Below are 27,746 nucleotides of genomic sequence, written 5' to 3'. Positions count from 1 at the left end.
AACTGATAGGGAAACTACTATAATGTTTTCTTGATGCCAAGGAAACGTTTAACATTCTCCACACTAACATTCTGTTTTTGTTTTTCATAAATAAATACATACATACAATAAACAAACGTGTTCTAGGTTCTAGGTTATACAATAATGGTTTTCTACTTAATATTATGATGCAGTGAGAGATTTAAAAAACTTTGGAGTTTTAAGTTTTAAAGGCATTCGTGGTCTTTGGGTGGGAAAAGATACAATTGGAAACTTTAGCAATCAGAAATGTTCTGTATCGACCGTCGCTAGCGTCAATGTTATTTTTTCGTGTTTATAATAACTCAGAAACTGTGTCAGAAAGCATTATGCGTTGTTAAAAAAATCCAACCTTGCTAGTCCTGTAGCGACAGTTGAATTACCTGCCTAGACGTGTAAAATGAGTTTAAACTTTAATTATGATATACTAATAACGCAATGTGTACCACTTACTTGCGGTTTATTTTGTTTATCTATGTAACTGCACTTTGCACTCAGTCTCTGCCTGTTAGTGCACTTCTATTCTTCAGATGCAATGTTAGAATGTATAAATACTATTACAGATTAGAAAAATACCTCTTAATTTACCTTCAAACGTCTCGCTTATTCCCTGCTTTGCTCTCCCTCCTCTAGAACAAAATACAAATCTCGCAGAAATCAACTTTCGCGAGATTGAGCACTTCCTTTACCGTATTTCATATAATAGAAGGGAAGTTACGCTGACAAGATGCTCTACAACACTTCTCAGAGTACGCGCAGCTTCATGTTGCAGTATTATGGTTGTATAGGTGCCAGAGACGGCTGCCCACCCACTTTTTGTAATACCTCATCGGTTTTCCAAAACACAGTGATACAGATACACCCAAGTTACTTATTCAATTTGTGTTGCATTTGCTGCCTGCACTAATAAGCTGGAGTGTGCTATCTGTGCCATGTTTGCCCGCTGTTTTTGGATCAAAATCTGTCTTAGACCAGGGTAAGTACCCATGCGTGACATACAGGAGTTCCCCCTCTGTGAGAATGAACTTTGAAATAAGTGGCTCAGAGTGATTTAACCCCCAAAATTCCCCAGCTACCTATTCAATTTGCGTTGCTTCACTCACGGGATGTGAATAAGAAGCTGACTGAATAAGATGCCAACTTCAGCATCATTACATAACACTCTTGGATTTAACTGCCACACCAGGACTGTCCCGCCCCTTAACAACCAATACACACTCCTGATTCGCTGGTATAGTACTCCCCTGACTTTCCAACTCCCACCTAATAGGCTCTCTGTAACTGTCACCCATAAATGTCGTGTAGTCAAAGTAAGTTAGCCACACACGCTGCTACATACAAGTAGGCTACTGTATTATAGAAAATAAGCAACCGCGACCCTTCTAAAATGTCGTAAATCATGTAATAAAATATTGCAACATTTGAACATCGTTGTATTATTAATAAAGGTTGCCCTCGTATAACGGCCGGCCTCTTAAGTGCTGCAGTCATTTTGATCAATTTAAACGCCTCTGCTCTAAATTGAAGCAATACGGTAGGTCTTTTATCTAAAACACTATTAAATAGAATGGGTAATAGCCATCTGTGTCCTGTTGCTCAGTGGTGGAAACATATAATACTTGCTGGAAAGGCACCAAATATTTCTTTATTTTACATATTTCAGATTTGATCATGGTTTCATATTCCATGTAAGAGCACACCTCATTTGTACAGTGCTTTTTCAGACAAACTTCACTTTCGTGCATCTAACAAATAAGTTCAAAAGTAACTATTGACATAAAAAAATCAAAACTGCTAATCATTTCTTCCTGTAATTCTTTGCAAGTAAAAACATTTCGGCAGACTCCTTCCTACTGGCCCGGGGTTTTAAGGTTCTTATGTCCTGAAAGGACTGAGCAAGCTTGTTTTTGAGCAGGCTGGTTTGTCCTCCATCCCAGCATTTACATAGAAATGCCCCCCCGGGCTGCAGTACTTTCTCAGCCAGGTCCAGCACTGAGAGACACATGCTGATCAGCCTCTCGTGGTCCATCTCTTTAAAACCACTGGCATTGGGCGCCATATCACTGAGGATGACATCCGCCCTGTGTGCAGGGAGAAGCTCCTCGAGTCTGGTTTGGGTTGCTGGGTCTGTCACATCCGAATTAGCCAGAAAGTGCGCTCCAACCAGCGGGGCTATCCGAAGGAGATCGACTCCTATCACAAAACCAGTGGGGACTCCAGGATCTATAATGGTAATAGAACTTGGAAAGTTATATAATATAAACGTACAAAGAATCACAATGCAGCAAGCTGAAAAACACTGAAATAAACTGGATGAAGTATTTGGGGGAATGTAAGTACACTAACTCAGACAACAATGGGTAACAGTTTTACAGTATACAATGATATCCAATTTCTGTTTCTGTTAATGAGATTAAATCAACATAGCTTGAGTTGGACTCACCAGCCCCACATGAGTTGACTTTTTCAACTGCAACCTGACTCCATGCCCCTGGCGCAGCTCCACAGTCCACCACGCTGAGTCCGGGCTGCAGGATCCTGTGCTTCTCGTTGATCTCCAATAGTTTGAACGCACTGCGACAGCGGTAATTCTGCACATGAGCCGCCTTCACAAAGGGGTCTTTGAGCTGTCTCACCACCCAGCGCTGCTCCGCAACAGTCTTCCCTGTCAGATTCTGAGGAGTCTTCTTCAAGCACTGGCCAGAAATGTGTAATGACCTCCGCAGAAGTGAGAAAGGAAACATTTCAAATGGGGGGGGGGGGGGCACAATGTAACAAAGGAAAAAATAATTAGGTGGTTGGTAGAGGCAGCCAATGAGATTCTCAGGTGACATTATAAAAAAGGCACCTGTAATCCTATGGCCAATCAATCCCAGGTATTCAGCAACTTATTCATGCCCACCCTTCCAAAAATATAAATCATTCTAAAACTCTGAACTAAGCCCATTTGTTCACATCTAAGCACTGTTATATCAAGCTATTGGATTTTGAGGGTACTAGATAGTGTAACTGAATCCATGTTCATACATCACATTTGATAATAATTTGACATAAATACACATTTCAGTTGTTAAACCAAGATTGAAATATGAACAGTTCCATACACAGGTACAGGAAGCTCTGCTGCTCTCTGAGAGAAGAGTTCCACAATGATGCCGCCCAGGTTTTGGGCACTGTGTTCCCAAGTGAAAACTCCCCTAATGTGACTGCTGAGATTGTCAAACAGCCCAGTTGTAGGATTGGATTTCTGCTGTCACACATATAAGCATTTAGAAAACCACAGCACACACTTTCAAGGTATGAAATGCCACTAGCTGTGCATTTCTGATGCACAATTGTAGGGCCGATAGTTAGTTTACTTCCTCGTAACATGCTAAGAACATGTGTAAAACATGTCATGAAAACCCGACACTGAGAAATTACAACAGAATAATACGTGTAAGAGATTGTGATTGCCTCATCTGGTTTTCTTTTCTTTTGTAACGATCTGTGTCTGCTCTGTTCCAGTCAGGAGTACCTGCGACATTGTAGAAAGTAAATACAGCAGTTTTTATTCATTTCATGTTTAGGCAAGCAACGCTTATCTCCCCACCTGACGCTACTGTGACACGTACAGTAAAAAGCAGACACAAGTCAATTCACACTGAGGTTAGGATATTACAGGTCCTGCAGATTTCCCTTGATTGATGTAGTCGAGCATCGCAGCACTCGAGGACGATACATTAGCATTTATTTCAATTTGTTTCCACGCGCAAACACACACCGCGAGGAGTGTGAGACGCTATACATATATAGTCCCTCAAGTTTGCAGCACTGTCGACACGCTGAACCAAACTTTGCAGTGTGTCGAAATTACTTCATTTTTAAACTTCTTACCATTTTTAGCTTAAAACGTGGGTGATTACACTACACGTACGGCTATAAATTTGTGCACGTCCTTAAACCATAACACGTTTTTTTTCTGTTTATGGTTTGTGGTGTTAAAAAGAACGGTAAAACGTGTAATAAGTCATTCATTCTGGTACAGACTTGAGGTGAATAATAAATGTTTTAATAGTAACTGAGCCACGACAGAAATAAACTTACGTTCATGCTGTCGTGTTCCCCAGCCGAATAGGTTTAAATGCAACACATTTCTGTCGTTGAGGAACCCGGCCACATGATAGATTACAGAGCAGAGAGCGCTGAACTCTGTAGAGGGAGGGTCTTAAATATTTCGCGGGATTCACATTGGCTAACAAATACAATACTGTGACTGTAAGAGAAACGCTTTTGTGATTGCAAAAAATATTTGTGCCAGGTAGGTATCCTAATTATTATTATTATTATTTTTTTTTACAATGTAATATGATTATTGAAGATTACAGCTTAGGGTATTTAAGTGATGGCACGTACAGTCAACATTACAGTAACAGGCAAACATGTCAAGTTCTGCTCGACTTTAGTGAGACTCACTATTTTTTAGGAACTTGTTTTTTTAACATTTTTTTAAACTATTTAATCTAGCAGTGGAATTGCACCCGAGAAGTTAGCATTTTTGGTACATGTACGATGCATATTCAGAATCTGGTCTCTCTATTAAGGCAGATGCTTTGCAGGGAGTTAAGAATAGTAGAGTCCTCATTGAGAGATATTGGTTCAGCGTTTATCTGATTAAGTTTGTGGGTGGGATGGACAATGTATGTATTTCGTGATTGCTGTCTGTATTACTGTGTTTTGCTTGAAGACGTATAATAACCAGTGTAGGGGGATATAACTGTACTTGGGATCATTCGGCGATTATTCCAGCACTACACCACTTCACTTCAGGCGAAAGCCATGATATTTTTAAAGTCCAGAGAATTTAAATCGAGTTTCAAAAGCTTGTTCCATTAAAATCATGTGCCAATTTGACATTTCAACTCTGCTAGTCCCATCTCTAGAGTCGGCTAAATGCAAGTTAAGATGGAATATGGTAATAACTTAATATTGGTGCAGTTTGTAAGGTAGAATGAATGACAAAATAAATGGACCTGTCTTAATGGTTTTTTTTTTTTTTTTTTAAGAGACGCTATGCTGACGTCGAAGTTGCTGACCCTGGTTCTGGTGGTGCAGCCCGGGCGAGTGCTCCTGGGGATGAAGAAGAGAGGCTTTGGGGTCGGCCGATGGAACGGGTTCGGGGGTAAAGTGCAACCAGGAGAAACCATCGAGGAGGCAGCAAGGAGGTGAGTTTGTTCAGAGACGCAGGGAATAGGAGGTGGAGAATGGAATAGTACAAACTGTCTGAAACCTGGAGCAGGGGGCCTGACTACTGTGAAAGATTTGAAGATCGGGCACTGGGAACTTGACCAGGTGAACACATGGTCCCTGGCTTATTTTATTTATTCTCAGGTAAAAGTGTATATATTTTATTAAAAGAGTGCTGTACAATTTCATGAAATCATTAAAGTTTCAGTCAGTTCCAGACTTTCAGACTTGTTCTGAATGTTGCGATAAAATAGTGTTTTGTACACAATAGATCTGTGGATTAGTCAATGAATGTGCTATAAATTGCTAAGTAATTTTGATTGTTTTGTTTTCTTCAGATAAAGGTCCACAATGAGCAACTTGCAGGGAAATTGCCTATTCCATAGTAAATGTATGAATCTGACTATTTACCGATTGTGGGAAATCTTGCTTATTTAATCTAAATCAAAATTCCTGATGGATGCACAGACTGTTGTTGTTTAACTATGAAATGCTTCAGTTTTTATTTGATTTGATTATGTGTACTAAATATTTGGTGTGTTTTGACAGTTAGCAGAATAATGCTTTCTCAGAACACCAGGTCTCTAAAACTTAAAATTCAATTTTAACTTGCAGGTTTCAGTCTTTCCTGCCAGACACTAAAATTGATTTGCACTGCTCTGAAAATCACCCTCAGAGTGGACTAGTAATTCTAAAAAGTCTGGCCACGATACCTGAAATACATCATGAGCTTGGATCTGTAAAAAATGTCCACTGTGAAATAAGGTCCTACTAAAATGTGAATGAATGCAGACTCCAATAGTATCTATTTACACATGTCCTGTACAAAAACACAATTTTAAGCGAAGTTGAAAAGCACAAGTGCATAAGTTGTGTATTAGATGTTGGCCCAAATTTCTCCAGTGTGCAATTTTCCATTTACTTGTCATAAAATATTTTTAAAAAACTGTTAATTTAACCAAATAAAAAAATGCTGTTAATATTCATTTTATGACTCCTTTGTGCAACTACTGTAACTTAACACTTCACTAACAGCAGACCTAATACCTCAGTAACATCATTCTTTCATCATTGCATTGGAACAAAAATCCAAGCACAGTAAATTATTCCCATTCATTTTTAAGGTAAGATAAAAACAATTTTGTAGTCCTGTCCACTGAAGTGTCTTTGCTAATGTGGGGAGGTGTTGATTTAAATAGAAATATATGGAAGTAAAGATTTATGGCCTTCATTTACTGTGGTTGCGTAAATGTGTTTGAACCCTTAACAGCAATGACAAACTAATCTGGTGTTTGTTGTTAAAAGACACATTTGTTATCAACCGCATTCAACCAAGCATCAGTAATTGGCTGTTAGAGTTGCTGCAGTCTGGACTAAGGTATTGATGCATTCCACTTGAGAGCTGCACCAGATTTCAGTTCTGGCATCCCTACACTGACAAAACTGTCAAACACATTTTACTCCCCAATGCCTCCATTAAAATGATGCCTAACATTCTGTGTTCTTGTGTCAGGGAGCTGCTGGAGGAGAGCAACCTAACAGTTGACACACTGGCGAAGATTGGACAGATTAAATTTGAGTTTGTGGGAGAAACCGAGGTGCTTGACGTTCACATTTTTAGAGCTGACAGTTTCCACGGACAGCCAGCGGAATCAGATGGTAATAGTTCATTAACTGGTACATTGTTTCTCAATAGCCAGTGTTCTGCAAAGCATGACATTAAAATTTATTACAGGTCACAAAATGAAATGCCTTTTTTGTCAAGTCTTTTTCTCTGGCAAAAATGTCCATCCGTATCATAAAAAGTACTGAAGTATATCATTCTTAATTTCCATTTCAAAGTGTAAGCTCCTACATTGATAAAAGATGCACAGGGTATACATCAGGTTACTAATCTTTCATATTGAAATTCACAATATGGAACAGGAATATAAACAGTACTGTATTATCAAGCAGCTTGGTGTCCTATGAGAATTTCTTTCACAATGTTATTTATACAGATGTTTATGTCTACATGTATCTGTTTAGACCTCTTTGTATTCGGGTTGGAAAAAGAAAAAAAAAACTTTATAAAAAAAAAAAAAAAGAAAATCAGTTAAAAACATTTCCAGGTTTCTTTGTGAGATGGTTTAATATCACTATCACATGTTGTTGTTCCTCTGTCCGGTAGAGATGCTGCCGCAGTGGTTTGATTGTGATAAAATCCCCTTCCATCAGATGTGGCCGGATGATGTTGACTGGTTCCCTTTGATGCTACAGAAGAAGAAATTCTTGGGCTATTATAAGTTCCAGGGCCATGATATCATCCTTGAGAAAAAACTTGAGGAAGTGGAGAAACTTTAAAGAAACACAGGATAGAATGCAGAATTTAAAGGTTGCATTCAGTGTTGGGCAGCATCCATTTGGGATGGCTAGCACCCTCGGTTTGAACCAGCATCTGAAAGATGTAAGACATTGCAGGCTAAGCCACTTCAGATAGTATCTTTTTTTTTTTTTTTTTTTTTTTTTTTTGCATACAGTAGGGGATTGAGGAAACATCCTCGACATCGGGTCAACATTTCACCTGTCACAAATAATGTGTCTTGACAGCAAAACAAAAGAAACCTGCGAGCCTTGAACTGGTTGAACGGATGATCTCTATTACCAGGACACTGCGGAGGACACCTGTAAGTGTTACAGGACAATCTGCTTATTCCCCTTGAATTATGGTTTTGGGTGTGAGTACCTCCTCATCCTAGCTTTTATTCATATTTGAAGAATTGTTGCTTTCAGCAACACAGTGTTTCCCTGAACCTCTCTTTTTGGCTTGCATCTTTAGCAAGTTGCCCGCTGATAGGAGTGTGCATGACTTTAGTTATACTTTACACAAACACAGAAGGGTACGGTGTTGGGATCTACTAGAAAGTTTTTTTCTTTTTCTATTCTTTTTTTTCTTTTACTGAGCTGTCTGCTTTTTTCATGATTTTAAAGACACACAGGTTTTACAAGGAATTCCCATTTTCTCAAAAAGTGCCGGTTGCTTGAAAAATATTATAAACTTCCATGACTTGAAGCACCAAATAATAAAACCTATAGTAATACTACAGAAAAGGGGTTTATTTGACCAGTCTGCACCCCACCGGGACAAACCACATCAGGATTTGATTTGAGCATTTTACAGCACCAGGGAATTTCCCTGGATTTCACTGAGCACGTAGTTTTTAGTGAATAACCATGGATACAATCTAGGGGTGTTCCTCAGTGCTGTAAAATACTCCTGTGGTTTATCCTGGCACTGTATAGGTTAATCAGATCAACCCCTTAGAAAAGTTAACAAATGCTTCAACTAAATAGATTCATATGTGTTCACTGATGATGATAAATCTACCCTGTTCTGTTAGTATCAAACGCTCCAAAAGGCATTCGACTCTTATTTCCTTGGTGTTAAGATATTAAACTAGAAAAATCAATTTTCTCTATCTTCTGCCAATACTGCAGTGTTGTAAATCTAAGAAAGACTATGGTGCAGGCTGAGACTTTATATATGTCAACAAGGTCTTTGTCTAATGAAAGAGCTTTGGATTTAGACTTTTTAAACTCCTCATGCTTTTTCTTTACTTAAATTGGCAGCTTCACCCAAGACAGTTGTGTGAATTTAACTAGATTGTAAGAATTATTTTCAGCTCTTCTCAGATTTTTTGTTCCACTGGGGCCAAAGCAATTTGTTTAATTTGTATTCAGGTGTTAAGTGTATGCCTTGCATTGTGATGCCATCACCATCAGTCAGCAGGTGAGCAGTAAAGGAGATCAACATTATAAACAGGGCTTTTTAATCCACACTATCAAGTCGCTGAAAAGTACAATTATATTTTGCAATTATTAATTTTACCAATTTATCATAAACTATATGGGGTTTTTTTTTGTTTTGTTTTTACTAAAGTGGTGCATATTGTATTGAGAAATATTTGTTTAATAGAAAAGTCCATTCTTCTATGTGGGGTTGTGATTCATAACTGAATATTTACCTTCTGTCTGTGCTGAGTTGTTATGGGTAGTATGAAAAGTGCTTTAACATAGCTGTTACTGGTCAATGTCAGATATATCAAACTGGGGAAAGGCAAAAAGATCAAATAACTAAGAGGATGGGGATATAGTTAAAAGGGTCAGAATTGCTGATGCTGTTCTTTGCTCATCTACACCAGAACCTCAAATCGAAATGCCTTTCGACTTCCCTGAACTCAATCAGTTTCAATTGAGGAACTGCTTTTCTATAAACGCTTGTGGAGAATTTTAGAACGCTGAAGACATTGTACAGAGATCTATTCTAGTGCAGATATACAGCTCATGATACTGCACATATACTTGGGTTTGCACTTAATTAGAAAAAATAACTTGATGGCAAAAAAAGCTGTTGTACTGCCCTGCAAGAAAAAAAGCATGCAAATGGTTTTGAAGACAGAAGAAGCCAGCAATAACTATGATAAACTACAGTGCTTGTTATAAAAGCCTTTAAGCCACCAGACAACACAGTAACTGATTTAGTGGCTATCTGAAAGCCTGGAATTGTGTATGTGGTTCTGTTATTGGCTATGTTTCATTCTTTAATGTCATTTAGAATTGTGTCTAAAAAGTACATAGTCCATATGTAACTACTTCTGTAATGTCAAACAAGCCTTTGAAATAAATCTCAAATTGTAATGAAAGAAAATGTTTTCCATCATTTAAAACTGACAACGTCCTGTTTTCAAGATGTCATTCACCAAAACATTAAAATGCATTTTCTCAAAAGCAATGAGCTTTGGGTATTATTTGTATAATTAGTTGTCTGTTTTCACAAAAACTGATTAGCATTTATCGTGTACAACCTTACCTAAGGAAACCCAAGGTCTCCGATCACTGTTAATTGGGGTCTTTGAACACAATTAAGAAAAAGTGAGTTTAATACCCTCTGCAGTGGGCATTCCATGTGATAATTGAGCTCATGTTTCGATGTCATCATCTTAAACCTAAATACTTAACTTTTATCAGGGTCAATTATCGAATGATTTTTACCCTTGTTTCTTTCCATAACATGCTTTATAAGAAAACCACAATTTGTTCTTTAAGTCACAGTATACTGTACTTTTTATAGAACATTTAGAAAATTACATATTTATAGAACGTGTGTGTGTGTATTTGTAAACATTTAAAACACATTTAAGCTTTTAATTCATTAGTTGCTCATTTCCACATAAAGTGGTATTTTTCGCACTGAAAGACATAAGTACAAGCTACTTACTTGAAAATTGCATCTAAATAAAGATCCAAACATTTCATATTGACTTCCTTTTACAACATTCTAGATTTACAATTTACTCAAATCTACATGATTCTTGCTTGAAATGGTAAAATAATATACAGTGATTTACAAGCATATGCATGCCAGGGGTGTTATAGTTTTGGAGTAATTCCAGTAATACCACTAACTTGGTTTTAATAGGCTTTTTTTATTTAATTTGTATAAATCTCAAGCAAAAAGCAACACATCAGTCCCCATGTTTCTTAAGGCAGAACATATATTTGTTATTACAAATACTGTACATACATTGGGTGAAGCAATTGAAAGAGAATAACATGAAATACAGTGTAATATATTTAATTGTATAACTGAATGTTTAGAAGTGACAGTTTACATTTTTTACATCAATTTCTGACAATTACATCAGTGTGCATTATACAGCTCAAACGTAAGCTATTTACATGGTAAAAAAAAAAAAACAAACTCATTTTATATTCCTCTTATCATGTTCTTGTATGAATTAGGAATGCACTTAAAATTGTAATTCTAAGTAATGAAAGAAAGACTTTTCTCCTAAACTGTAAGGTGGTCAGATGACCTTCTAAAATATGCCTTTTCATTGCAACATGTTAAACTGAATAACAAAAGCAAACATTAAACACTGTATAGCAGAAGCTAGTACGCTGGTATCAACTGTAATCTGTTACAGGCTACATAAGGCCTTTTCCAGCTAGATTAGATCGAAAATTACACAGATTGACGTCCACCTGTTACAACTTCTTTCACCCCCATACAGGAATTAGCATTGGTCAATAGCTAACGAATGACTGGAGGCATATGGCTTTTTAATACAAAGTTATTACTTAATCACTCTTTGTAGGTGTTCAGTTTCAAACGGACACATTCCTGGCGAATATTCAAGGCACCAAGATCTGAACAATGTAAATGCACCATTGAATTAATTCTTTATGCAAAACAACTTGTAAAGTGTAGATCTCAGCTCTGTTTCAGCTTCTTTGATAATCAGACTCGTAGTTACTTTAAATCTCTAAATATCAGGATTAATGTACTGATATTTCTATCTTTGGCATTGATATTTCTATCTTTGGCATTTAGCCAGCGTGCTACCCCAAAAGAGATTAATATTCACAAAGTAACTGAGCATTTTTTATTTTTATAGCAGGATAATCCTTGTTCCCAAAATCACCCTTTGCACAGATCCACGTTATAACAAAATACTTATATTTTACTTAAACATTTTCTATATGTCTTCTATACAATAGTCTCTTTTACTAAACAGCTAAACATACAATTCCTTGAACACTAGGCTCAAATGTCTGCATCAAATGCAGCTCTTCACAGTTTGTGTCTCATATAGCACAATCTACACTGATAAAAATATGAAAATTAGGAGTGTTTTATTAACATTAAAACCCTTTAGTGTCATTCATCATAAATTGGAAGAATACATATCTTTGTACTGAGTATTCCAAATAATTCTGTGATGTTATTAGTGTAAATCTTAGTTTGTCAGCAACCCAAAGAAAATAAAATATTGTGCAAGTGTATGCTCGTCTAATTTAGGCTTATAAGTACAACATTTTAAGTATTCATGTTAGTATTCAATTAGAAACTAAGACATAGTAATTTTGATTTGTAAATTGGAATAATATAAAAATACTGAAAATCCATTTTGAAATATTGTTAACATTTCAAGATACGCCAAATGTAAACTGATAAGAAAAAAATACACATTTACTGAATTGTGCTTCCAAGATCAACCAAATTTAGTATAGTTTATCGATCCTCTTTGCAGCCTTTGTAAAAAGGGCATTTTCAGCAAAACACTACCGCCTGCTGGTCTTAAAATATACCAAACAACATCTGCAAGCCAAATAAAAAAACATACATATTTATCCCTAGACTTCACTTATCTTTCAATGACATGGGAAGTCCCCAACACTCCCAATAAAACCACCAAGCTTTACCAACACGGTCAGCTTGCAAGAGTTTAGGTGCAACAGACTAGAGCTGGGCTGTTTACCCAAACTGGAGGAGTATTCCCGTTAATACTAACATTTTATAAGTTCAACAATATTTGGGTACAATTTTAGATACAAGACTTGACCTCTACGCTATGTTTCCTTAGTGTTGGTCCTTAAAAGAACAGCATCTTGTCGGTTGCATTAATGAGGCTCATTGTATTCTAAGCAATCTTTGCTGGAAACAGTAATGTTGATGAGTGCAGTGTCTCCTTCTTCACCAATTAATTTGGGAAGAAGGTGTTGGGAGACTTCCAGTTGGCCTGCTGTGGTGTCAGTGGGGGAGATGGCATTCCATTTGGTGCCCCAAACAAGCAGCCGAGCTTAGGTTGTAGGTCATTCCAAACTACACTCATCTGCAGGGAAACACAGTGAACAGGTGTTTTAAAAGAATGAAAATAACATCAGCTAGTATACCTTAATGTAGGATAGAACTGAGTTACGTGTCACCTCATTTCTAGTTAAGCCTGAAGGTTTAACCCCAACCTTAACCCTAACCCTTGCATCATCTGCTTTTAAAGCTGAATCCTATTCATTCATACATTATGGATAATCAAAGGTTGTGCCAGTAATAACTGTAATAAATGTACCTCCTCCAGATGTGTTCTAACTGCTCTCTCATTGTTATACAAATTTGTGTGGGCCTCTCGTACATTCAGCATATAGCCTCTGTTACAAAATAATTTGTTAAACTGTGTGCTTACCTCCCTGTGCCCCTGTATCTGGGAGTTGACAAAGGTTCCCAGAATATGGGCAGTGATCTGAAGGTATGTGCATATCAGCTGGGTCTCCTGGTGAAGGCAGAATAGGGAGAAATAGTTCCGAAGCTCCATTGTCACAATTGCATTCTCTTGCTGAAAGGAAAACAGACAATTGGAGGTGTATTTCAGTTCTGCAGAGTATACACAGTGAATTCATGGTTACTTTATATGAATTAAATAAAAAATAAAATCACAAAACAATAGATTTACTGACACTTATGCCAAGTCACAAGCTTGTTTTCAATTTTGCTTAGAAACTACAAGCCTCCTTATTAATCCTATGCAAGACATTAAAGAACTGTGGAGATTATGGCTAGTTGGCTCATGTCTAAACTTTTAATATATCTTAATCCAGTAAGGTTCCAGTTAGTAACTAAAACTTGAAAATTCTCTTTTTCCCCTCCAGTTTCTGCTACCTTGGGTGGAAACCCTGCTGTGTTTATTGATGCCTTTAATTGGTATCAGTATGAAAGCAACAGTTTGATGAGCTGCTTTAATGTTTCTATGGTTTTTGATGCCTCCCCGAAAATACAATGGATAATCTCAATGATGTTCTGCTGCTGAAACATTTCAAATTTAAGTAAGTAGACTCGCTTCAAGTAAAGCTGTTCCACCTTCTGTTCCCCAATAATTCAACTGAACGTTCACAACAACGCCCCCCTCCCACTTCCCCTCCCCCTCCCCCCCACAGCGTGGTGGGCAGTAATACAACCCTCCATAGGAGCTTAAAAAGGTAGTTTGATGTAGTTTCAATATGCAGGGCTGGGGTACTTGCAGTGGGTAGGAACCACACTCATAAGAAATAAGAATGAATAATAGAGGCGTTCTCCAGGTATTAGTGCATATTCACTGATGTTAGTACACCATTATATTTTCTGCTGAGTTAAGAGTTCTCTGGTCTGTTCCCCCTGTACCTGTACAATGCGGGACTCCAACTGGTCCACAGACACCTGTTCCTTGCTCTGCACAGTGGCGCTCATCATCTGCCTCTTTATCAGACTGTATTTCTGGAGCGCACGCTGGTGATCATGCAGAACGCCTTTCTCATGCCGTTCACATAAATCCTGCAGGCAGAATCAAATGCAAACTTAAACGCAGTGGAGATTTTCAAACAGAGCACAATGGGTAGCTTTGCAGTTCATTTAGCCCCACAGCACAACATGAATCCCATTAAGGCAATTAACCACAAAAAAATACACCAAGCGACTTGTTCCACTAACTATTAAAGAAAGTAAAGTGCTTTAAAAAGCACACATTTTGGTGAATAAAGTTATATAAAGCTTTTCTTATTGGTTAATTAGAGTCATCAGCTTTGCCGCCACTTTATGCAGCCTTACCAATACCGGGGTTCTATTTACTGTACATTAGACTGCCAGGTTAAACAAGGACATCTTCTAGAACAGTCTATGACTATGGATATAAAATAGAAACTGTCCTACCAAAAATGTCATTTTTTTCAGTAACTTTGTGTTTACAAGTGGCTTTGTGTCAGCACTTCTATTTTCTAAATATATGTATGGAAGACAACTTCCATTGGATAGCAGTTTGAATTACTCCAGGTTTTATTATGAAGTTATTAGACATTCCCAGGCTCATTAACCTGAAACTACTATACAATTAATCGTATTTACATCCCTCTCAGATCTAACTTACTACCTACTCAAATGCTATACCAGACTTGTTCAGAAAAGCCTTCCAGCATATACATAACACAGCAAGAGTCTTACAGAAGGGTTATTCATAGAATGTGGCAGGCACCGTTCTGGTAATCCAACTCACTTTATATGACTGTAATAAATCCAGGAAGAGATTCAGTTTTTCCACTACGTCTTCTTCCTCTCTTTTACCCTAAAATAGAAAAACAAAAAGGCACCCAATTTAGTTTTAATTAGCAACTGAGAAAACTGCATTTTAAATTAAACATGGCAAATGATGTATTCCTATGTCCAACCAGAAGCAGAACAAAGCCTTTCTATTCTAGAAGCAAACACAGTTTAAAGTGGCAGGTCTTGCCACAATATGATGACAGCTGGATATTTAACATCAGTTAACTACTCATTTGCATTTGATAACACACAATCCTATTTTATATTCTGATGGTAAAACAGAGATGTTTACTTATGGGGGTTTAAGAGTTTAGAGTCAATGAACACTAGTAGTTAGAGATTCAAATTCATCTTTTAAATAGGTATACCTGTAACATTCTTCTAACATTATAGAGAAAGGCATGTTATACAATACTTTTTTATATTGTATTTATTCAAAATATTTAACCTGGTTGAAAGCCGCTGAGATGAATCACCTCGTTTACAAGGATGTACAGGGAAGATCACAGGGGTTATCAGAGCGTATTCAAACATTCCATTTTGTGGTACATAATCCTTTCACTGTATAAATAGCTTATTGGAAAACCACGAACGTTTGCAGATTTAAAAAAAAAAAAAACTGACACTAGTAAAACACTGCACCATTACAGCATTTGTTAAATGAACACTATGGTAAAAATGCTTCTCTGCTGTTTTACTCACCTGTTGTGCTGCATTGTCAGCCAGTAGAGCAAACTCCACGGAGAGTCCTTTCAGAGACTGCCTCATGGTGCCCCACGTGTTGTTGTTTGTGGAAGCCCAGGATTGCACTGGTATGGTGTCTGAGCCAAGGGCACTGCAAATGTCAAAGGCATCCACCAGTCATTTCATGGGAAACACCACAGAGACCACAACAACTCATGCACTTGAGAGTTCTGGGCTTCAGAAATCAGACTGAACACTGGCATTTGACAAGACCCAGGGAGTCTGAATATTTTGGCCTGTTTGGAAGCCATTGAATAACAGTAAAGTGTTCAACCATTATTTATTATTAATAATAATAATAATAATAATAATAATAATAATAATAATATTTTATGCGGTCAGTTTGAGTTTTGTTGAATTCAAAAGAGCACATTGATCTGGGGGGGGGGGGGGGTTTGGTTGTGCCATGTTAAAGTTGCAAATAGTTTATAACGGCAAATCTTCTTTGCTTATCTTGTATTAACAATAATAATGACAAGGCAAAACAAACATTTTCAACATTACACTTCTTGGAAAGTCTTTAAGCTATGCATCTGCTTCACTGAAAAGTACAGTACCACCAAGTGACTACATGCAAAGGCCGTTCCTCCCCCAACCTCAAAACAGCACACTGCGTCACTGCCTGCCTTCTACCTGCCTTAGTTCCCTCCCAAACATCAGCAGATCCGTGGCGGTCTCCACTGAGCGCACAGCCATCCTCTCCGCCCGGTCCCGCAGCTTCTGGAAGCTGTTGAAGACGTTTCGGATCATCTCCCTGCTGGAAGAAAACTTGGCTTGGATATCGTCTGGAAGGTATTCCTGCAACAGAGCAATCACAACACAATTAGGCAGATCAGTATTATTATTATTATTATTATTATTATTATTATTATTATTATTATTATTATTACTACTACATTTATTTTCTCTGTACAGGATTTAGACAAATTCCCTGAATACTAAAATCCTTTTTTTTTGTTGGTCTTATTGCTACTTTGTTTGTAGAATAGCAGAAGTTTCTTTAGTGTTATGCAGAAACTGCTGGGGAGTTGGCAGTGTCTGGTTCCCGCAAAGAGAACACGTACCTTGGCCTGTGTTGCTATTTTACATGTCATGAATTCATCCCCTGCTGTCTTGAATGACTCACGCAGTTTGTTTTGTACATCCTAGTTGAAAAAACAAAACAAAAATAAATAAATGAACAAACAGAAAACAAGTTGAAACTCATGTAATATCACTGTATGAAAAGTTCTTCATTTTATTCCATTTTACAAAAAACACAGTCTTGCTCTAGTAATTTATTTGGATTTCATGACCATTACATTTTGATGACAAGAAACTAGAGACAAGCACAGTCATAAATCACAGTTTCAATAAAGTATAACATTTTGGGCTGTGACATAAATAATCAACTGAGGAGAACTTAATTACACAAAAGGTGTTAGGAGTCTCCAGCGCCGTTATGCTCCTCAATTTTAATCATGTTGAAATAAGCAAGTGCAGGGGACATGGCGACAGCACTGGGTAGGGTTGATTTGACCTCATTAACCTCCTACATAGTTCACTTACAATGACCTGGCAAGTCCAGAGCTGCTCATCCAGTCAGTGGACATGCATTCATTCATTTTAGTGATACCCTGCCAGACGTACAACAATTAGTGCAATTTTTAATAAACGCCTCTGATTATACACATTTCTGGCAGCACATGCCGCCTACTGTATGCTACAGAGTATTTTAAAGAACATGTCACTTTTTCCTACTGCAGCTTGCCAAGAAGCAAACAGCATGCTACATTCAGTATACGTCCCTAAAAAAACATTGTTATTTAAAAATAACACAATCATGAGCGTTGTGGTAAATCCTAAAGACTGTGCAAATGTCTGCAGCTTAAGAAACTGTGAAGGTACAGCCTTTTAGCCTCAATCTATTACCATGCCCAATTGCTAATTATAATAAGTATGTCATTTAACCTGCTGTACAGCTGAATCTCAGTAGAAAATATAAAAATATGACTTTGAGGCTCCCAGCATTATACTTAGAAGGGAGTGCCCTACATAATTAAACATAATTATATATGAAATGTTTAGGACTGATCACATTGTTTTATTTATTTTTTGTTCACAGAAACAGCGTGCAATGTAGCCTCTCAGCTTCTCCGGTTAGTGATATCTGCATTGTGAGAAGAATAAGGTGCCATGCTTTCACCTGATTATTGTTAAGCTACTTACTGAACCACTGAAAGTCAAGAAGATTTTTATGAGTCCATCCTCTGAGAAGAAAGGGTGTCGTGCCACCAGGTTAATGAAACGCCTGAGAGCTCTCCTCCGACCCTCAATAAACTCCCGGTCAGTTGTAGATGTCAAGACTGGAGGAGTAGTAAAGAAACAGAAAAAAAAGTTACATTTACTCAGTCATGTTCTAAAGAAATAAAACAATTCCAAGTACAACACTATAAAGTTATAGATATAACCAACAGGTTAGTCAGGCCTTTACGTACAGTAGTCTCCGCATACAGGAACACCCCCTAAGAGAACAATCTTGTGGCGACACAGACTTTTCCCCATTGTAAATGCTCCGACTAAAAGTAATAGGAACTTCGCTTAAAAGAACACCTTTTTGGGACCGATAGTGATTTGTTCACAACTGATACAGTACTATTTTGTAATCTGATAACTCATCATCACCAGACTTAAATTCAAATAGTTTATTCAATCTTTTCAAAATTGACTTGTCATTTTTAGAGTTTCCTGAAGAACACAAACTTGTTTATTCAATCTTTCCAGACCGGCTGTTATTTATCATTGCCTCATTTTGTATTCTGATCTCCTCTTCGTTACAAAAAGGTATGTTAACAAACGACGAAATGCGCCACTGTTTCTCTTGCTACAAAAAGTCGGCAAAATTGCAGTTTCCCGTTCTGGTGAGTTGCTTCACCATTCTGTTAAATCATTTTGTGCATGTCTTGAATATTGCTCCTGTACATGTATTCATGACATGTGTAGGGGTGCTGTGTTAATTTAGTTGGACAGTTTATTAGTTTATTAACGTTACTTTGTCTGTTACTTTATTATAGTTTATATACATACACTTGCCTTTTGCTTTCCTCTTACGTATTCTGTTCATTTCCTATGTTGATGCACGAGCATCATGGCAAATAACACATATTTAATTATTTGTTGATTCATATTGTGTCTGTGGTGTCTTAGAGAACACTTCGGCTATGAGAACACTTTGCTTGCTTCCTGAGGGGTGTTTCTTAGCCAGAGACAACCGTACATTATTTCAAATATAATTGTGATGGAAAAGTTTCTCTCAGAATTTGTATGTCATTTGAATTCCCCTCATCAACTTTCTGAAAAGCTACCCCTGAATGCCCCTGCTCAACCATCTGCAACTATGAACTACTCAGTTCCCTTTTCACAAAACAATGCAAAAATCCCCTTGTATTTAATAATGACATAAAACATGTACTTAAAATAGCTTTATTGGCTTTTACTTGCTGAAGCCAATACATCATTGTTTTATCCCCCTGCTCTAACAACTTAGACTCAAAACACATCCTATTTCCTTTAACTTCTACTCAGTCCTAAACTTATAAGCACAACTCTGCATGGAAAGTGGGATAGCAAATTCTCAACAGATTTGAAATAGTACAAAAAATGGGACACAGCAGTTCGTTGTGACAGCCGTTTCACTTTTCTTCTCTTGTTTTTCAAGTTACCCTAACAAAAAAAAAAAAGGCAACATATTGGGTTGACAGAAAAGGTCACATATTTACCTCCCTTTAGCATCCTTTTGGGTGGGAGTGCTGGCACCATTCTGTAGGCAAACCTCTGCAGCAGAAGCTCATGAAACACATCAAAATCACTGTATCTACGGTAAACCGAGGCTTGAAAACGCTGTAAATTAAGAACAAGAGTCAACTGCATGCCTGTAAATGTCTTCCAAACAGAATATAAAAATGACATTCAGCGTAGGCGTTCAATTATTTATATAAAAATTTTATAAATAATTATATATATATATATATATATATATATATATATATATATATATATATATATATATATATATATATATATATTGATAAATATTTTAAACACACAAGTTTGAAATTTGAAATGAAAAAGAAAAACACACAAATTACAGCTTACAGAAATAAATACATGAACATAATAAAATGTATTGTAGTCACTTTGGTGAAATGTGTGGTACAGAAAAGATGTAATGTCACGTTTCCATGAACCACACTGCTCGAAATGCCCCCCCCACCTCCATTTTCATTTTTTTTCTTGTTTTTTTTTTTTTTTTTTAATTTAGTAGTCTTACAAAAAAATAGTTAATCATTTTTTAAACCTTATCGGTGGAATAAAAATCCGAGTAGGCTCAACGCCCGTTTCACCCCCCGCGCCCCCCCCCCGCCCCCCCCCCCCCCCCCCGCCCCCCCCCCCCCCCCCCCTCTAAAAACATTCAAATAAATTTGGAGAACAACAAAGAAGTCCTTCTAATCATTTATCATTCTTAAATGGCCCTTAATGTTAATGTAACCAGTATATTTTTATGGCAAGAATTTGTTATCTCTCAGTTTTAATACTTAGATATGGTTCACATCAAAACACCATGGAAGGATCATAGTATAATGTAGTAATTGACAGCATTGCCAAGTGTGAAAACTTCAACAATAAAGCCGAAATGAATATGCTTTAATTTGCTTCAAAATAATTTCAAACTGGTAATAGACTAGCAAGCACTGGCAAAATCAGCTCAGTTTTATACGGTGCAGGACGTTAACATTTTTCTAGACTTAGCGATACCTGCATGTAGAGTGTCTTTAGTAATAGTTTTATCTACAACTTACTGACAATAACAAATCATACATTTTGTTACAGACTTTCTAAGAAGTCTGGAGTAAAAAATGTTGGCTTAATTTTTTAAAAAGTAAGGCAAAAATGCTTAACATAAAAAAAGAACAGTCCTACTACAGTAGTAGATGCAGTTTACAAGTATTTCTGGGGAAAACCGGTAGTATGTCTTGCCCAGCTTACGTGAGAACTCGGAAAAGCATGGAAACATCCCACGTTTTCACCCCGTGGCACCGATATGGAAACAAGGTGTAAGCATCTTAAGCATGAAGACTGAATTCCAGATTTTACAGCACTGAACTTTGTTCCAAAAATAGATTTAAACAAAAAGTTCCAGAATCCTTTACTGGAGTCAGCTGCAACCTTTGTACATTACCATGTCTTTCAATTTGAACAGTTATTACCTTTTATTCAGAGCCTGGCTTATTTCTCAAGAACATATAGCACAGGCCACAACTTGTTTTTGGGAGCAACTGTTTAATTAATAATTACCCGACTCTTCAATTTTAAATGCATTCTTACATGCTTTCCGTAGAAGGCCAACCTTCAATGACACGATTGTCAACATAATAGTGTCCTTACAATTAGAAAGCATATATATATATATATATATATATATAATCTATTTGTACTCTCCCCGAGCACTGCTGGTGTGCTGGCTGTACCTGACTGGTGATCTCATATTCCACGTGTTTGAGAAAAAGCCCTTTCTTCTCAGGAATGAGCGCCACCTGCACGGTATCGATATCCAGCAGCTCTGCCAGGGTCTGTGAGAGGAGGAGAGGGTTTCCGGAGGGCGGCTGCATTCGAAGTGCTTGCAGATCTCCCAGACTGGGCTTTGGAAACTCTACCAAACAAACACAAATATTTTGTAGCATTTTGGAACAGATGAGATCACTTGAAAAGACTGTGTAAATGCATGCAAAACAAACTGCACCTTTATGTAATGCTTAGAACTACCAAACATTTTCAAAATGACACAATGCTTGTCTAGAAATAATGCAATATATTGTTTGCTTAATATTTGCTTAGTGACATGTGCAGGCGAAGTCATTCTTAGGGCTGTGTTGGAAGGTTCGTTCACTAGCTAGCTAGCTAGGAATTCTAAGATAGTTTTAAATCTTCAAAGGTTTGTCAGGTGACATTCAGGCACGGTATGCTTTTTTTTTTCTTTTTCCTCTGGTAACAGAAACCATTTGACAATGTGTGAATACTATAAATCACACATTAAATGTCACCCATATGCAACATTTTATCTTTTGATTTGTATAATGCATATCACTTAAACAAAAGTTGTTGTATTAAAATCCACTACCAAATCATTATACAGAGCAACTCTATATGGTGCCACTGCCATATATGTGAGTAGTGAACAGGGTATATGCCAAAGCACTTGGGGGTACCTATAGCGGTTGTAGTGCTTCAGTAAAATATGTACCGAATGCCTAGTGTACAAGACAGTGTAAGATAAGTGCTATGGTAGAATATGTTTGAAACATACTAAATATACGCCAACACTAATAATTTAAATTTTGAAAACCGCAAGCAGCATCAAAGATGTGTACTTTTATTTAAATTATAAAAACATGATTACTGTTCTATATAACGTATTTTAAACTACATGTAAATGTTTTATTCCATTTATATAGATTACCTGTAAAATAACAGAATCAAATATACACAAGTAGCAATGATGACGTCACCAGTAAATTATGCAAATTAGTACCATCGACGGTTCAAACCTTCCTTCGGCAATGTGTACCTTCGAAGGTCAAAATGTACACTTTGTTGCAGCTCTAATCATTCTACACCCATACTGTACTACATTATTATTCGACGTTTAAATCTGGTATGGAAATCTCGCATACAAAAATAAAAATATTTTACTTGCAGTGACATTTTCCTGTTTAAAGCACACAATACTGACATCACATATCAGTTCACTTATTCTGTCATACAGGAAACATTTTTGCATTTACTAGACTGGACAGTACAGAACCTGAACACGGGAAGTAAAAGACAGCCTAATTGCAATTAGAGTACAGTACAATTAAAACCGAGAGAAAGTAATTCCACATGATTACCTCTGTTTGAGAAATTGGTACTTTCGTCATGCCCTCTGAATGCCGTTCTTGCTTGCCAAGGTAAACAACAATCAAGCGATTTAAGAACCTCACGATTTTTCTTACTTGCTCATTGTAATGTATTGTATAACTTCGCTTCTGCTCATCCAGTTGAATGTCAATCTGGGTTTTGCGTGTTACAGTGGCTCGCAAATGACTCTGGGAATGCTCAAGTTTTTATGCTGACTTCGATGGACATCTTAAATTGCTATAGCCAGTGCTGTTCCATATCACCTTTTCTGTACTGAACAAAAGACAGTTCCAGCAGTATATTGTTTTTAATTGACAGCTACCAGTAAGCCACAGATACCTTTCATAATTTCAATTTTGGAAGTGGCGAGTATATCCCTTCCCTTCATGCGTCACTTTGGGTATTTATGGTGTATACCTCCCTTTTTTTTTTTTTTTTTTTTTTTTTTTTGCCTCCATTGCCTGATTTTTTTTTTCATTTATAAAAAGCACTTCTAAATATTACTTCAAAGTTCTCAATATAATTCTCAATAATGGTCTCTATAACATTAGCAATATCGCGGGAAATTCAACTATTCTTGCACCACTTACCCAGGCATATTTATGTCCCGCCTCTGCTCACTAATGATTGGACAGCTGCAAAACCAGTGTAGATCATTTACTTTCCCATTGGTTAAACTCACAAGACCTTCAACTGAAACTGACACTATCTTCAACGTCGTATGTCCCGCCTCTGCTCACTCATGATTGCTCAATTGCATAACAAGGGGCAGATCTTTGACTCTCCGATTGGTTAACCCTACTCAGGCTCTTCAACTGTTTCTGTTCCACTTCCCTTCACATTTGATTGGACTGCCGCAGAGAAAATGCAGATATTCTTTATATAAAAAATAAAGTTCTGCATGATTAAATTGTAAAAAAAAAAAAAAAAAAAATGTTTATCTGCGATCAACTCTTTAGTTGATAATCGGAGGAGCCCTAACTTAAAAAAAACAGAGTCCATTAAAAAAAAAACAGTTCAAATTGCATGACTATTATGGGATGCTAAATAAAAATGTAATGAATATTTATCTATTTATTCAGCCACTTTCCTCACTGAGTTAAAGGCATCGGAATTCTAAGTTTCAGCATGGTTTACAGGAACCAATGTTTTTCACAAAGGCAATGACTGGGGAAAAAACAGCACTTCAGGGAGAATTAAAAACAAACACTGCAGTCTTGCATATTGGCAGCACCTGTAAAAACAGTAAGGCTCAGCAAGAGACTATGAACCGAGGGGCTGAAATCAGAATTGGTTTGAAAACAAGCATCATACTTAAGTAAAACATTCGCAGTTAACACAAATAACTTTTTATTTTTTTCTGTAGAGTTTTTACTTTTTTAAATAAGATCAATCCTTTCACTGCAGCAAAGTTTGGACCCTTGCATCACACATTATAAGACATTTACACAAATGTGAGTTACATATTGCACGTTTGTTTTGTTCCATTTTTTGCCCTGCCCTAGTAAATGTTACTTGGAAATAAAAAAACAGTAGAACTAAAACACAAGCCACTCATTTTAATTCAGGAAGGCAAGAGATTAAAGGTTTGGTCAAGACAAAAAGCAAGCAAAATTGTGCTGAGCCGTTTATTTTCCGGTGGAGGAAAGTACAGATTCAGGAAAAAATAAAGCAAAGCGTTGAGTGGATGAAGGCCAAGGAAGACAACTTAAGCATTTATGCTAACTTTAACTTCCTTTTCCATTATATTAGGGCCATTTAGTACTTGCATTAAAATTTGTTTTTCACAACTCCAGGCTACAATAAAAAGCACTTTGTATTTATCATGTATGGTAGTTTGTAACTTCCTTTTTTCTCAGTTAATGATCTGTAACTCTCCCTATTATAACAGTTCAAATAAAAATACATTGATGTCAAGCAATCTAACATCACTCCTGTGCTGTAATACCTTGGGTGAAGTTTTCCAGGACCTTGGTACTTGGGTGCTTCCCTTGCTGAGCCAGCGCAATCAGGGCCAAGGCTTTGTACAGTGTCAGCTTGGACAGGAAACCCTCCTTACAGTCCACATGTTCTGCAATCTAGAAAATACATTTTAAAAAATGAATGACACAAATAATCTTTGACGGCCTTTTGATTTGCTCTGACTTAAAAGGTTTATCGGCCCCATGCAAAAAAAAAAAAGCCCATACCTTTTAAATGTTTAAAAGGCAGAAGGCTTCGGTGATTAAAGCTGAAACTACCTTTTGGAGATTTAAAGACACTGGGGAGCCAACAAAGACTGGTTTCTGGAGCACACAGGAGGGTAAACAAGAGGAATCCTGTGATCAACTTTCCAGAGCTCTAATTTTAGTGTGCATTCAACCCTAACTGTGGGACACTGTACCTTTAAAGCAGTGCTTCTTTTAAGTTATTTAATATACCTTATACTCTCATCCACTTAACCTAATGCAGTAATTCTGGGAATCTTCCTCCCTAATTGCTGTGATTAATTTGTACTACCTCAAGTGCCTTACCCAGCTGCGATACCACATACCAGTGTATTCCTGGTCTCATTAGGATTTGCCTTCAATGAAAACTAGCAAAACACACATTTTCTCTGTGTTGTTTTGTAAACACAGTTTTCTTATCTAACAGGACTATCACAACTATCCTAGTCAATGTATTTACAGAACTGCTAAAGATACAGCTACTTCAAAGACAGGCCAACCAGGTGCACACCACAAAAATCTCTAAGTATGCATCCATCAGTGATCAAAAAATTGTTTTCAAGTTTGTCACAGCTATTTACACTTGGGAAGGGAAGCTATTTTTCCAGGCCTCCTTTTTGCTGCAGGCCTTCCTGTGCTAAAAAAAACCCAAAAAACGCTGACTGTTCTTATTCTTTCAGTATGCAGCGATTATTATCTTCAATCGACTTGCAAGCATTGCTGAAACACAATTACTACTCGTTTCATTTGGCTGCTGTCAGCTGGAAATCCCTTATTGAAATACAGTTTTGTTCAGTTTCCAGGATTTGCCATCAAGTCCCTTACAGTACTCTTTCAAGCACTATTCTAACACTTTGTGTGTGCCTCACTTTCTTGATCCATATTCACACACAGAAACGATATGCCATACCATCAGAAACCAGAAAACTGTTCTCGATCTTTTCCATTTCTAACAGGGTAGTGAAGGTTGTGTTTTTCTACCTGATTCTGTACTGCGACTGGCAGGTCTGTCTTGCTCAGCAACCTCTGAAACACATCCGTTTGCACACGATCCTCCTGCTTACAGCATATAGCCTCATACACCTCCCTGTAATAGGGAGGTACAGAACCTAAAAGGAGAAAAAAAAAAAAACAGGTTTATGACTCCAAACAATCTGTGCATGATCTTTACACCTGCTGGAACATAAGTGACCTGAAATTAAATGATATATAAAGTACATACATGGGCTGCAGAAAAAGAACAATGCCTGTACATTAAACAAAGTAAATTACAAGGAAAAAGGGAGTTATATATATATATATATATATATATATATATATATATATATATATATATATATATATATAGATATATAGATAGATAGATAGATAGATAGATACACACACACACACACACACACACACACACACACACACACACACACACACACACACAGAGATAACATGTTGCATAATATACAGATCTGATATATTCAACATGAGGTATGGTACACTACACCTTAAAGCACTATGAACACATGCCAATATCAAGGTTTTCTGTGTTTAAATATATGGTTGTAAAACAAATGACGCATGAGTTACACCTTTCTTTGCCCTTTCTGATTCTTCTGTCTTGAAACGTTGTCTTTACTGGCAAGGACCACCTCTACATATTTACAATTTCCATTAACTGACTCTGTCCATACACCAGCTGTTGTTGTAAAGTCAAGGGAGAAATCCCTGACAAAACCTTGTTCTACTGTCCGCCACTCGACCTAACGGTCTCTATTTGCCTAAAGCTATTATTACCTACAACATTTCTGACCTACAGATGGTGGTCAGTTCAATATTAGCATGTGGCCTGGCATGTGTTTAAGATATGTTTATTTTACTTGCAACACCTTCACTGTATGCGAATATGTTATGCGGGCACAGTAGTAGGCAGTCTGCAACGAAGAGAAATTGCAAAAAAAAAAAAAAAAAAAAAATGTATAATTAAAAAAAAAAAAAAAAACAATATCACTGGAAAACAACACGAAACCCATAATCTCAGTGGCTCATTTGCAATTAATATGTTAAAACGCCAACAACTGAAAGCGGTTATTAATTTGGATTAATTTCGCTCGCTATCTTCACTAATGTGCCTTCAACGCGGGTACATTAGTGGAACTAAACACCAACTAATTAAAAAAAATGTACTTGCTGACAAAATTATACAAAAAACCAAGAAATCTCACCACCTTATCTTAACATTGCAGACAGTAACTTACAATACGTACAAAATACAGTTCCACTGACCCCCACGTACTACATAATTCTATGCATATACAGTCTATAAACCTTTGTGTATTTGTTTTTACCGTCATTGATCACCACCTCCATAACTCAGGCTGTCATATGAGCTGCTTCAGCTCCACGTGATGTCCTGGTGAAAACCAAAGACAGCAATCCCCAACAGCTGATAGCGGACAATAGAATAACAACTCGGAGTGAAAATCCTTGTCGGAGAATTCCTACAGCGCATGAGAACTGCTCCTATCCAGAGTTGACTAACATCTAGTCATCTTTATGCTATCTTGTTCATAAAACCATTGCATCTGTATGCAATCTGCAGTAAAAATCCCGAGACAGCTTCCACGCAAAAAAGGGACTTTTTTTTTGTTTAATCAACAACGCCATGATATATGTTGGGGGTTTCCTATAGGGGTCAAGGGGAGTTCTGTGATTAAAAGCATATTAGTGGGTTTTTT

General features: G+C 37.1%; 4 protein-coding genes across 6 annotated transcripts in view; 1 reads left to right on the top strand and 3 right to left on the bottom strand.

Moving 5' to 3' along the window:
- Nucleotides 1-674, bottom strand: part of mad1l1 (mitotic arrest deficient 1 like 1) — a 246,114-nt gene extending 245,440 nt beyond the window's left edge. For 2 of the 3 annotated variants that reach the window (XM_041229834.1, XM_041229836.1), the window contains exon 1: nucleotides 607-674. The gene's annotated coding sequence lies outside the window, so the exon portion shown is untranslated. Of the gene's footprint in view, nucleotides 1-594 lie in introns of all 3 variants that reach the window. The other variant, XM_041229835.1, reaches the window with a different exon arrangement.
- A 978-nt stretch (nucleotides 675-1,652) lies between these two features.
- mrm2 (mitochondrial rRNA methyltransferase 2) lies at nucleotides 1,653-4,169 on the bottom strand. Its single transcript, XM_041229960.1, has 3 exons — nucleotides 4,105-4,169; nucleotides 2,462-3,535; nucleotides 1,653-2,241 (listed from the first exon to the last, which is right to left on the bottom strand). The coding sequence occupies exons 2-3, from the start codon at nucleotides 2,850-2,852 to the stop codon at nucleotides 1,817-1,819; spliced, it is 816 nt and encodes a 271-aa protein (XP_041085894.1). The 5' UTR covers nucleotides 2,853-3,535; nucleotides 4,105-4,169; the 3' UTR covers nucleotides 1,653-1,816.
- Nucleotides 4,170-4,213: 44 nt separating this feature from the next.
- On the top strand, nucleotides 4,214-9,991 carry nudt1 (nudix (nucleoside diphosphate linked moiety X)-type motif 1). The gene is made up of 4 exons (XM_041229075.1): nucleotides 4,214-4,318; nucleotides 5,064-5,222; nucleotides 6,758-6,903; nucleotides 7,415-9,991. Exons 2-4 carry the CDS (start codon nucleotides 5,071-5,073, stop codon nucleotides 7,585-7,587), a joined length of 471 nt encoding a protein of 156 aa, XP_041085009.1. The 5' UTR covers nucleotides 4,214-4,318; nucleotides 5,064-5,070; the 3' UTR covers nucleotides 7,588-9,991.
- Nucleotides 9,992-10,669: 678 nt separating this feature from the next.
- LOC121300434 (sorting nexin-8-like) lies at nucleotides 10,670-27,578 on the bottom strand. The gene is made up of 13 exons (XM_041228998.1): nucleotides 27,357-27,578; nucleotides 25,999-26,126; nucleotides 24,759-24,888; nucleotides 21,382-21,563; nucleotides 19,633-19,753; nucleotides 18,083-18,219; nucleotides 16,939-17,019; nucleotides 16,512-16,672; nucleotides 15,833-15,965; nucleotides 15,084-15,152; nucleotides 14,219-14,368; nucleotides 13,248-13,397; nucleotides 10,670-12,899 (listed from the first exon to the last, which is right to left on the bottom strand). The coding sequence occupies exons 1-13, from the start codon at nucleotides 27,376-27,378 to the stop codon at nucleotides 12,768-12,770; spliced, it is 1,596 nt and encodes a 531-aa protein (XP_041084932.1). The 5' UTR covers nucleotides 27,379-27,578; the 3' UTR covers nucleotides 10,670-12,767.
- Nucleotides 27,579-27,746: the final 168 nt, after the last annotated feature.

The sequence above is a fragment of the Polyodon spathula genome, chromosome 26 (genome assembly GCF_017654505.1).
Source record: "Polyodon spathula isolate WHYD16114869_AA chromosome 26, ASM1765450v1, whole genome shotgun sequence".
In the NCBI taxonomy this organism is placed as follows: Eukaryota; Metazoa; Chordata; class Actinopteri; order Acipenseriformes; family Polyodontidae; genus Polyodon; species Polyodon spathula.
Note: the sequence above shows the minus strand (reverse complement) of the source record. Positions and strands in the feature narration are given on the sequence as shown.